The 12,328-nt window shown below is 60.2% G+C and overlaps 1 protein-coding gene across 1 annotated transcript in view; it reads left to right on the plus strand.

The window, feature by feature from the left end:
- TMEM132D (transmembrane protein 132D) overlaps window positions 1-12,328 on the plus strand; it is a 138,493-nt gene that overhangs the window by 83,158 nt on the left and 43,007 nt on the right. Inside the window, exon 3 of the mRNA XM_053928128.1 lies at window positions 6,012-6,158. Coding sequence (XP_053784103.1) covers window positions 6,012-6,158 — 147 coding nt within the window. The remainder of the gene's footprint in view (window positions 1-6,011; window positions 6,159-12,328) is intronic.

Genomic DNA, 12,328 nt, shown 5'->3' on the forward strand with positions numbered 1-12,328 from the left:
GTTGTGCATGATTTGTAAGCACCTTTTTAGCACCTCACGGCCCAAAACGTATTTTACGAGATTCTAGTCACTGATTTTTGGAAATAAATTGGGCAGCATTACCTCACTATTCTGTGGGGCCCTCGTCCCTCGGGAAGGGGTGCCACCGGGCCACGTGGCCTTGCAGGTGGACACCACGGGACAGCGCGGCCTGGGCAGTCAGAGGCCCGGACTCAGTGCTCAGCTAGACGTGCCTTTTGTGGCTTCTGCCACATCCCCCGGGTGAAGCTCAGCTGCGTCCCGGCGGCTGCAGTGAGGCTGGAGGCACCCTCTCACCCACGTCCCTGGGCGCAGGGCCTGCGGTGTCAGTGGCCCCACCCTCAGGTGCTGCGGGGCGCCAGCAGGTGGCAGGTTACGGCCCCTTCCTGTTCCGCAGCACCGTCTCCTGGAGGCCCAGCAGGCGAGCAGCTCTTCTCTTCAGGGTGCTGCAGGGCACCCCCTTAGTGGCTGGTCATTCTCTGCTGGTCATTCTCTTCTGGTCACAGGCCCGTGCCCGAGCCACCGCGGCGGACAGACGCTGGGACGTGCGGGTGGCGGAAACTGGCGGCTCTCCGCCGTTTGGTCTCTCGCTCTTTTTTCACTCCTAAAAATTATTGAGGACTCCAAAAACACTTGTTTATTCAGGTTATACCTATCGACGTCTGCTGTGGTAGAGACTAAGACCGAGGGCTTTTAAGTGTATGTTTGTGAATCTGTTTTAAAGAACCATGGTAAACCCACCGCATGTTACCATAAGATAGATTTTTTATGAAAAACAACTACGTGTTCCAAAACGAAATGCAGTTAGCAGGGAAAGCAGCACTATTTTGCCAATCTTAAAACTTGCCTGCCTTCCCCGACGGCAGCTGGGCTTCCACACCTGCTTCTGCACGCAGTCTGTGGCCGGCGTCTTCGGGGGCGTGCAGGGACACTGTCTGACCTCTCGAGTGTGCGCGCAGTGGGACGAGACGACACTTCCGTAGTCTTTGCAGGCCACTGCGCGTGTGCCTGTGTGTCTCTGTGTCTGAGCGTGCGCTCACGCTGCCCCAGAAGCGGTCATGTGGCTTCCTCGAAGTCGCTGCGGGCCACCCTGGCGGCCTCTCTGAGCGGGGCCAGCACTGCACTTCGCGTGGCCGAGGTGGCTGCGGTGTCCTCGCGCCCCATCGTTTGGGAAACGTCCACGGGCGATTACGCCAGACTTCCGAAGGTCGGCCCAGGCCATCGTAAAATACCAGAGTCCCCGTTTTGCTGGGAACATCGTGCCCGTCACACTGGGAGAGGCCTGTGCACTGTGCACGCTGGAAGCCTTCGCCGTCGGCACGGCTGCTCCAGGCCCCAGGCTCTGGCTTCTGCTTGAGAACTGTGGTTGGGTCCTCGGTCACAGGTCCGGCAGTGGTTTTCGTCGGAGGGGCACGCTCCCCGCATTCAGTGCCGAGGAGGTGTCGGTCCCGTGCGCACACCCAGTCACGTCGTGTGCTCGTCACTCTTTGAAGAGAAAATGATGCCCACGAGAAAGCAGCTGGCGTGGGGGCCGCTCGGCGGGTGACCCCCGATAGCCGTGCGAGTCCACGTGGGGAGGAAGGGCCGCGAGCCTGCTGTCACTGCGAAAGGTAGAAAGACATGTGCTGCTCCGTGGTTTCACTGGGGGTTGTGGATGGGAGGGGCTGGGGGCAAAGGGGAAGGGTCAGGAAGCACAGGGGTCAGCTGCGGCGTCCTCTTGCACTCAGAGGCCTTGTGGGGCCTGGAGACAGCTGGGAGCTGGACTGAGCAAGTGTCACCCTCTCCCGAGGGAGGAGCCTGAGTGCGAGGACGTGGTGGTGGGGGGGGTGAAGCGCTGGTGAGCGCCAGCCCCTGAGCTGGGGGGCAGTGCTCCTCCTGTGGGGAGTGGGGGGTTCCATGTCCCCGAGGCCCCAGGAGCTGTGAGGGCTCAGAGGCTGCCCATGGCCCTGCCCCTCCACTGTTCTCTGTCGTTCAGCGGTCTGCCTGCGAGCAGTGTGTCTGGTGGCCGGGCGGGTGGCAGGGCCGCCTGCCAGCAGGGAGGGCCCGTCCACCTGGGTGAGCTGGCCGCAGCATTCTCCTCGGTGAGAGCAGACCCTGACCGATCTGCCCTGTTTTACTACGAAGAGTCAGTAAGCTCCATGCCGACTGGCAAACGGTCGATTGGAGACCCCAGCGTGGCCTGGAGCTGGCCACGCAGTCGACCCTCTCTGACCGACCGCACACACTCAGAAGCACGCACCTTTGAGGGAGGCACTTGGGAGTCTGGGAAAGTCCTTGGTTGGTGGAGGCCTAAGTCATCTGTAAATTCTGTGATTAATTGGCGAATACGTAGTGTATCTACCCACAGTTTCCGCGTTTCCCTGCAGAACAGTTCTCAGGGCACGTGTCTGCGTGTGGTTTTCAACGTGAAGTGGCGTTTCTGTCCGTGGAGAGAGAGCCACTTCTGCTCTGAGTTAACGGACACAGACGCTTGTCACCGTCCTTCACTGCGAGTGCAGGGTCCCTGAACAGTCCAGCTCTGACTCTGCCGGGCGGACCGTTCACGAGCCGCATCCTGGTTTCCTGCTGTGCGACGACTGAATTCAGCGCGCAGGCCTCCCAAGACTGACATTTCTAGCGTCCCAGTCGGAGTGGGGCTCGCCCGGCGTCTGGAGCTGTCGGTTGGGCGGGGCACCCAGAGGCAAGCCCCGATTTGACTCTGGCCTGCTTTCGTGGGGTGCACAGTGACCCCCGGTTTTGGTCTTGGGGGCTGGGAACCACAGCCCCGAGTCAGGGTTTGCGGGAGACCTGCAGCGCTTGTGGAATCCATGTTGCATCTCAGCCACGCTGGTGGGGCAGGCGGGCGAGCAGCTGGGGGCCTCCCTCGTCCCCCAGGTCCACAGTGGTTTCTGACGCCTCATCCTAAATACTTGCCACGCGGCACCTTCTAGACCTGCCTCATTTTCTCCGTCCAGATGGGAGCCTAAGGAGGGTCACATCCCTGGTCCCATGAAGTCAGCTGTGGCCACATGGCATGTTTGGCCCACGTGATGCCTGTCACTTCCATGAGGAAGCACGTCACAGGCTCTCAGGGACATGTCCTGCTCCGTCTCCTTGGGTTGGAGAGTCTGAAGCAGGCCCCACGGTGACGTGGGCTGCGTCCGTCCAAGTCCCTGGCCCTGCACGTGGGGCCCAGGCCGAGCCCTGCCAGTCTGCTCCATGAGGGCAGGAAGAAGCAGGCTTGCTGGGCGCTTTCGTGTAGGAAGGCCCCTCCTGACCGTGTGACCCCGTTCACGCCCCTGAGCAAAGCCCTCCTGGGCACCTTGCCCGGCTCCGGGCTGGCCAGTCGCTCTGTGAAGGGTTTCCGCGCGCGTGCCCACTGGCTTTCGCGGGTGTGCGTGCTGGTGCACTGGTCACGAGGCCAGTCGGGAATGTGAAAATCGCACGTAGCGACTTACGGACACGAAGGAAAGTGAGATTTGGGCTCAGGAGTGTATTTTTGCTGTTTTTTGCTGCAGAAAAGTATGACGGAATGATCTGTAAGAGACTTTCAGACACAAAAATGGAACACATAAGGGTGAAACTCTGTGAAAGAAAATGGATTTGCAAGCTAACAGTGAAAAAATCAATATAAAATTCGAGTCTGGTACAGAAAAGGTTGTCTGTGTGTTTTCTTAAGACGAATAATGGAGAGTAGCAAATCCGCCATGGTATTTAGATTCTGGTGAATACTTTTAGGAGAATGATATAACAGTTTAATTTTGAAATGTCAATAGTTACAGTATGCTGAGAATTTCAACCTTTGCAGCTTAGGAGGGAAAGTTTTAAATGTCACCTTTAAAATGCGCCCGGGGATGCACAGGCCCGTACAAATTATTCTAGAGCGTCGCCAGCCCGTGGCGCTTTCTGCGATGACAGGTGTGCCCCACGCCTGTCCTGTCTGACGGGGCAGCCCCGCGCGCTGCAGCTGTTCCCCTCTGGAAACTGGCCGTGCCGCCGAGGGAGCGCACATGCGCTGCCTGACCTGTCTCTGTCCCGTCCACAGAGGTTCCCGTGCCCGGGGCTCCCTGGTGGCGGCTGCCTTTCCAGGGCATATGCAAGCAAGGCGACGAGGCTCGTGGCCAATCAGAAGTAAGGAAAAATCCACGCGAAGTTGGAAAATTACTTCTTTTCACCACGTAGAAGGAGGGCTGCCCGTTACAGCAGCATCTGAGGTCTTCCCTGCAGCCCCCACCACCGATAGGACCGCCCTCCACGTCTCGGTAAAGCGTCTGGCAGGCGAGCCCGCTCCATGGCCGTGCTCAAGAGGGGCGTGTTAGGGTCCTGGCTAAGGGGCTGTCTTGACCTCCCAGCCCAGTGCTGATCCAGGTGCCAAGTGGCCAGGTGTCGGCAGGAGTGGCGGCCGAGACAGGTGGCACCTTTTCTTCCCTCTCTGCTGCCTGGACCCAGTGGGGAATCGAGGACCCCTCAGGGGAGGCGGAGACGTGCGCACCAGATAGGCCCGCCCTCTGAGAGCCCGCGCACCGGGCTGCGGTCGGCACAGCTCTGAGCTGCGGGCCTGTGGTGCTGGCGGCCCAGGCTGTGTGCCTGAAGCGGGAGCGTCTGGGAGAGAGTGTGCGCAGGAGAGGCGTCACTTCTTCTCCCTTTGTGGCATCCACCGCGTGCCTGCTGCCCTCGTTTTTCAATGAAAGTGGCAATGAAACACTAACAGCCCGCCCCGCAAAGGCCTCCCTGGAGACGCGAGCACCTTGGTTCCCGTTTTCACGCAGGGAAGCAAGCGTGTCTCAGCCGTTCCTCTAGACCACGCACGAAGGTGTGAGCGCTGAGTGGCGGAGCCGAAGCCCCAGTGGAGGCCCCCCTGCCGGCTCACGGTCACAGGGTTTGGGACGGAGCAATACCTGTACGTGGGACAGGAAGTGTGGGTGTCCTCAGCGTGGCTCTCCGCCATCCGTCCCTCCACTGAGAGTTCTGTGCGTGTTTGCTGCACGCGTGTCGTCACTCCAAGGGTGAAGGTGGCACTTGCCTGCGCCTGCATCGGGGCGGAGTGCTGAAGCGTGTCCCTGGGTGGGGTTCGTGCGACAGAAAAATGCTTGGCCCCTGCGCGTGTGCGCACCACCCGCCTGGGACGAAGGCCCGTTCTGCTGTGTCCCTTTGCTACCCCTCCAGCTTCCCAGCAAGGAGTGACGTCACTGACCTTGGAGGAAAAGCCGAGGGCCGTCACCTTCCTGCATGGGTGAAGGAAGACTGCGGTGGGCGGCCCCCTTGTGGTGGTAGATGGGCCTCTGGGTAAGGTCGGAGTGGCTGCGGGATCTCAGGACGCGTCCTGGTCAGCAGCCTGGCGTAGCAGAGTGGCAGTGGCATCGAACCAAGTGGCTTCGCCTCCAGAAAGCTGGGTGCGACGTCGGGGGAAGCACCGGTGTCCAATCCGGGTCGCCTGCTTGTGAGCTGCGGCACGAAAAGGCACGTGCTCCTGAGCTCGCGGGGCGTGGGGGGTCCAGTGGGACGAGGCTCTGTCCCCTGACCCTTGGCTGTGAGGGTGATGCCAGTGTGGTGAGGACAGGAGTCAGACGGGTCTGCCCTCCAGCGCCCCGTGTCTCCCGGCCATCCCTCCCCTGCCCCTGCCAGGGCTGTGGCCTCCTGTGACCGGGGGATGTTGTTTATGGGGGGAGACAGCGCAGAGGATGTGTCCCAAAGGGCCGGGCAGAGGGCGGCAGTTGGTGACCAGGCGATGTTTCTGTTCGTCCGCCTTTCCGGTTCTCACAGTCTGGGGCTGGTCCGGTGTTCACTCTTCAAAAACGGAAGCCTTTCAAGATGCGCCACCTCTCTCTTCGCGGTGTTGCCACTCGCAACGGTCAGTGTGCCGCCTGTAGCTCCATCAACTCAGGGACCACAGGGGGAGCAGGACAGGCGGCGGAAGGTGACTGCCCGGGCTGGTCAAGCCCTGTGCCACCATCCTGACCCCCGCCCGGGGCCTGGCGGAGCGGGCATGGCTGAGTACTTCCTGTCTCCCGCAGGGCGACCGTGAAGAAGGGTGTGCGAGTCGTCGGGGTCCGAGCCAGCAGCCCTTCCGTCTGGGAGGTCCGGGAGAGCCCGGGCCGCACCAGCAAGTCTGCCCCCGCTGTTGTCGTCTGTCACAGGAAGTCCGCAGGCCAGGAGAGCAGGTGAGTGCCCTTTGCACGCTCCCATGTGGCTGTGGAAGCGGCCCGCCTCCGGTGTGTGTCGCGGCCTGCGAATGCCCCCAGGTGAGCCCGATGGGAAGGGGCTGCTGCTCGCTGAGGGTGGGCCTCCCCCCAGCACAGGTCCGGTCGTCCGTGGGGACCGGCCCACGGGGATTGCATCACCTGCGAGTGATGTCACAGCTCCCTGTGGCCCGTGTCGGACCCGCGTGTCCCCGCCTGAGACGCTGTGCGATGTGGAGGGCAGGCCCCCTGGGGAGCTGGGGTGGTGACGATGGTGACAATGGCTTTGCTTTTGAATTCTGGGCTCAGATTCCTTCAGTTCACCGGGGGCCCAGAGGAGGAGGGAGGAGGCTGTCCAGGGAGCCCGTCCGGTCGGGCGAAGCTGCCTTTGCAGCACCGAGTGCTGCGGGGCGTCCTCGGGTTCGCCGCCCTCGGGTTCGCCGCCCTCCCAGCGGGAGGAGACTTGGTCTCTGCGGAGTGAGCAGGTTGAGACGCGAACGTGAGGTGGTGGCTGCCGTTCACTCCTCTGTGCCACCACACTCTTTAAGGGACCCGGGCCCTGAGTGGGACCCCAGCCATCCCTGCAGAAGCCCCATCATCCCCGTGCTGTGCCCTGTGGAGGCCACTGCTCGCCTCTTCCTGGGTCTGATGTCAGCTTTCTGCTTCCTGGCATGGGTCCAGGGGCGGGCAAAGCATACACATGTGTGCCTGTGTGTGTAAGCTGTGGTACATGCACATACAGCACACCCACATGTGTGCATAGCATGTGGTATGCCTGTGTATGAAACACAGGTGTGGTTGATGCGTGCATATAGAACCCACCGACATGACGCAGGCGTCCGAGCATGTGCATGCATGTACACACACCTGTGCGTGTGGACGCACACATGTGTGGATGTGCCGAGCGGAATTAGCTCCTGCACTGCTGCTGGGGGTCCTCCACTTGTCGGGGCGGCTGCAGCGTGCGGCCCACCTGTCTGGGAGCCCCGTTGGTCCCGGTGCAGCCCCCCAGCAGCGTTGGGGCCCCCGGTGCCCCACCTGCCTGTTGGGTGACGTCCTGGACTTGGACTCTGCCTCTGCTGCCCCGGGCGCTCCCCTGCACGCCTCTGAGGGCGCACCTCGAGCGGCATCCTGTGCACCTGCTGGGACAGGGAGGGGCAGCGGCACCTGGGCAGCAGCCCTGGCGGGGAACCGAGAGCAGGCGATCACTCCGTGGGCGTGAGGGCTGTTGGCTGGTTCCACGGGGGCCTGGGAGGCGGAGGGATGGAAGGCTGGACCTAAGGGCTCGGACGTGACCCTCTGCCTGCGTTACCGTGTAGTGACACTGTTGTGAAGACAGACGTTGGGATGCGACGTGTTCATTAACACCGGGGGGGGGGGGGCGGGCGAAAGTGGGCGCACAGCTGTTCCGTGTGGAAACCCGTACGGCGATTAACAAGTAACAGTGAAGAGTCCAACCTTTCCTGCGTGCTCACAACTGTACCTTACTTCCACCGCGCCCTGCACGTCCAGCTTCGCCCTGCACTGCAGAGCCCCCCTCGCTCCCATCGTCACCCCCTCGCAGCCTTCGACAGTTCGGAGTGGGGGTTGGCTCCCTTGGCTGTCCCAGTCCCCAGTCCTCACAGCTGTGCCTTCCTCCCATGCAGCTCCCTGAGCGAGCATCCTGCCAGCCGCCTGAAGTCTCCACGCTCCCTGGCGCACTTAGTGGTGGGGCACTCTGCCGCCCGAAAGGCCTGGGGAGCAGTTTACAAAGATTATAGTATTTCACGGAACGTTAAAAAGAGAGACAAAAGAACGAACGATAGCACCCGCCCGGAAGCGTTACCGACTGTCTGACTGTGAAGCGGGCCGTGGTGTTCGCAGGCTCTGCGCTTCACCGAGTGCCGCTCCAGGACGGGGGCCTCACGTTATTTTCCAGTGTGCACATCGGGGGGCTTCCGCCTCCTCTGAACGTGCCTTTCTCCTGACAGCTCTCGGCTTCGCCGCCGTGTGCCAGTCAACTCACAAGGTTTCCGCGGTGACTTCTTGGTCTCCTAACCCTGGTGGGTGACTCTGTCAGCAGCTGGCCCGGCGTAGCTTCCAGTCTTACAAACCGTGTCTGGGCTGAGGCACATTTGGAGCAGTTAGCAATAAGGCAGGGACTTTGTGTTCCTACGAGAGCCGTTTTCCTTTTTTTTAAGCTTTTGGGTTGTGAATTATAACCCTAGTATGCACCCACTGAGAGTATGCCGTAGCCCTGGTGGCTGGGTGGATCTGTGGGTTGGACGTCGTCCTGCAGACCTAAAGGTTGTGGGTTTGTTTGCCAGTCGGGGCACATGCCTGGGTTTCGGGTTCGGCAGTCGGGGTGCATGCAAGATGCAACCTGTTGATGTTTCTCTCTCTCATCCATGCTTCTCTCACTCCCTTCCCCTCTCTCTAGAATCAATAAAAAAGAAAAAAAGAGAAGTGTGCAGTTAGCTGAGTTTTAGAAAACTTACCTTGTCGCTCAAGCAGGGCAGCAGCCCTAGTGTTAGAGCACTCTGGTCACCCCAAAGTCCCTTTTGCCCATTTGTAGTGAGTCCCCGCGTCTCCCCCAGTTCCAGACCATCACTCGTCTCTTTCTAAATCCATGACTTTGCCTTTTCCGTGCTGGCCCGAGGTGGAAACGACCCAGGCCTCTATCAGTACGTGCATCACACACTGAGCCGCATCAGAGCAGCAGAGCCACCGCAGTGCGAGAAAGCGACCTCCTGGTGCGTGAGAGCACGAACCACGTGCTCGGCAACTCCACTCACACGGTTTTCAGTTCTTGTTTTAAACGGATTGTTTTCCTCTTCTCACTGGGGTCTGTCGAGTTATCAGACTCCAGGAGACTTTATTACCAAAATACTCTTTCGTTTTCCTTCTATTCTTATTAAACATGCTCTGGTCATGTGATTCCGGAATACACTAATAACAGTCAGAAGGGGAGACTGAGAAAACCATCTTATTTACAATGGCATCAAAGTGAATAAAACACCCAGGAATACACTTAACCAAGGGGGTGAAGACCTGTCCTCGGGAAACTGTGAGACACGGAAGAAGGGAGCAGAAGAGGGTGCGAACAGGTGGGGCGTGCAGCAGCAGCAGGCAGAGCAGCAGGCAGAGACGCAGGGGGGCAAGGCATGGCTGAGGGGGGAGGTGGGACACCCCAGATGCCTCCTCTGGGGCGGGAAGCTGCAGGCCTTCCCAGCTGCGGGCGACAGCGGCCCTGGTCCGGGACACACCTTTCCAGGGCTGCCTTCCCCCCTTGGCTCAGGTCCCGCCTCCCTCCCTGGGGTCTTCCTTGCTGCCCACAGAAACACCTGCTCACCGAAGCCCAGGGCTGCGCTCGGCCACCTGTCTCGGTGCCTGCTCTGAGGAGGCTCTGAACCGGGGCACCGAGGCCCCACGTGCACGCTTGTCCCGCCCCACAGACCTGCAGGGGGTCTGCGGCGGCCCCCACCCTGCTTTGCGTCCTCACAGCAGCCACACGAAGGAGGCGGTGCTCCGGTCCCACCTGACACTGAGGCTCTGAGCACGGAGGTCGCTGGCAAACGCACGGCCCGCAGATGTTACTCTGTTTGCACTCGGAGACACTGTCAGCATTTGAGGGCTTCGCCTGGACACCAGAATTTATTTATTCTCATGAAAGAACGCCACCCACCCCAGACCTGCGGCCCACAGAGGCAACTCTGCGAGTCTGACCCAGACACGGTAAAAACCGCAAGTTAGGAGCTGTCGGCACAGCTCTGGGAAACCGGGACCGCGCCATCAGTGAGCAGAGTAGGCTGTGCGGGATGCAAGGCCCAGAGGTGCGTGCGGAGATGCAGGTTCCGGCATGTGGGGGCCCGGCTGGGAGAGCTGGCGTGGAGGAGCCCGGGGGCCAGCTGTCTGCTGCTCACAGCGCCTGTGCCCACACCCGGAAGCTCTGTGTCAGGCTAGCGAGCTGTGACACAAGAGCTGTGCGGCCCTGCCAGCACGACAGGCGCACCTTCCCAACCCCTTCGGGTGCCGGGGGGGCTCTCAGAGTCCTTGGACCTGAGCCCTCAGATGCCCCCTTGGCCCCTGGGAGCGCTGCCTGAGCCCCCCCCCCCGCCCCAGCACCTGCCCAGCCCAGGGCCCGTGATTTGGAGCATCTGTCCTCCTGCTCCCTGGTGGCCCTCTGCAGACCTCTGCCCCTGCACCCCAGGCCGGCAGTGAGTGCGCGGCCGCGCAGGCCCTCCTCGGGAGGGCGGACTCGGGGAGGAGGCGGTGGCCGTGTGGAAGTCCACTGTGTGGACGCGCACTGTGATCCTACACTTCCTGTCCAGGCCCTGAGCAATAGACTTCCGTTGTTTACAAGCCACCACAATGGTCATGTAGCTTTGTTACAGGCTACGATACAGAGTTGCAAGGGAACGTGTTAGAGCTTTTGATAAAAGCAACAGGAAGTCTGTCTGACCACAGAGAAAGTCAATATCCTGCTCGTCAGGTCCCCAGATTGCTGGAGGCCGGTTCCTCAAACATGCTGCAGTCTGGCGACCTTTCTAGCGCCCAGCTTGGAATTTTACAGCAAACAAAATCGCCCCGGCCAAAGCCTTCATCCGGGGAGGGAGGCGTTTGGTTGCCTGGCGCGCGCCTCCCACTGCAGACAGCACAGTGGACGCCTGCCCCTCGGAGGCACGAGGTCAGGGTGGAGAGTTCCAGGCCTCCAGACAGGGAGTCGGGCGCTCCCCTCCTGCTGTTGGAAGAAGGAGCAAGCCGGGGCGGAGTCAGGACCAGCTGGCAGGTGCCAGCTACGTTAAATGGACGTCACCCGGGTGCAGGCGCTTTGGTCCTGGATTATCTGATGGGAGGGGTTTGCAAATGAAACGCTGCCACTCCGAGGACTGTTCCGGCAGAGCTGTGAAGTGCCGCCTAGGCATCACGCCCGTTGGTGTCGTCGGTGTGTGGCGCTTTGGCGTGGGGACACCCGCTGGCCTTGGTGACAGCCACATGCTTTCATGCAGTGCCTCTGTGCACTCTGAACGATGTTCCTGGATCGCTCAGTTTTTAGATTAAATGACATTTTTAAACCAATTTTCAAATGAGTCAACTTCAGTAAAGTACAGTTAATATTACAACTCTGTGAAATGTAATTCAATTTGTCGCCGATTCAGACGAGCCACGATTCAAATATTGTAAGCGTTTGTTTAAGTGACTGTCACACAGGTTCATTGCAGACCGGTGGCTGTCAACCTGGGGTGTGTGCTAGACCCCGAAGGTGGCCTCCCAACCCTGACATCCGGGATCCATCCGAATTAGATCGCATCTCTGCATGGAACCGGGACCTGCGTCTCTCCAAAGCCTTCTGGGAAGTTCTAACGGGAAGTCAAAGTTGAGAACCACACCGTGAGACGGAAGAAGGAGGACGTCAAGCGTGCCGGCAGGGACCCGTCTGGGCCCCGTCGCCCGTGTGGGGAGGACGCCGTAGGGACAGGCCTCTGACGGCAGGTCTCTCGGGTCGTCTGCTCAATGAGGACGGTGTTCAGAGAATGAGTTTCTCTTTTTTAAAGTTTTTAGGTCATTTGAATTCCAGAGTAAAGGATTTTTAAAGGTTTTGTCATTTGGCATAAAACATGCACTCCCACACGCACACTTGAGTGTGTACACACACAGACACACGCTCTCACGCACACCCACACTCATGAGCACAGAGGAGGCAAGTTCTCAGAGACGGAACCAGATGTGTCTTCCACGCGGCTGCCAGGAGGGAGCCAAAGAACTCCGCTAAAGGAGCCTTGGAAGCCCAGGTAGAAAAAGCTCCCGAAACTCGTGAAGGGCCGGCCGAACCTCAGTTTGTCAGAGGACAAAGCTAGTGTGAAGCCCGTGGGAGACCCTTCCTGCAGGGCCCCCCAGCTTTCTCCTCCAAGGCTGAGACCGACCGGCGGGTCTTCAGAGGCTGGTCTTTTACAGAAACTTGTAAAGTGCAGGTGGTCGTATACCATGTGAGGTGTTAGCTCCAAGCGCACCACACAGGGATTAGGCATTTTTCTGCCTCACAGTGTGGTCACCCCACTCCCCCTGGTAACCGTCTGCCATCGGGAAAACCCGTCTGCAGGCGAGTAGGCAGTTCATCAGGTTGACTTGGCCTCGCCAGGGCCCCGGGGTGTCGGTTTCAAGCCCCCACCCCC

This window comes from Desmodus rotundus, chromosome 7, assembly GCF_022682495.2.
Source record: "Desmodus rotundus isolate HL8 chromosome 7, HLdesRot8A.1, whole genome shotgun sequence".
Lineage (NCBI taxonomy): Eukaryota > Metazoa > Chordata > Mammalia > Chiroptera > Phyllostomidae > Desmodus > Desmodus rotundus.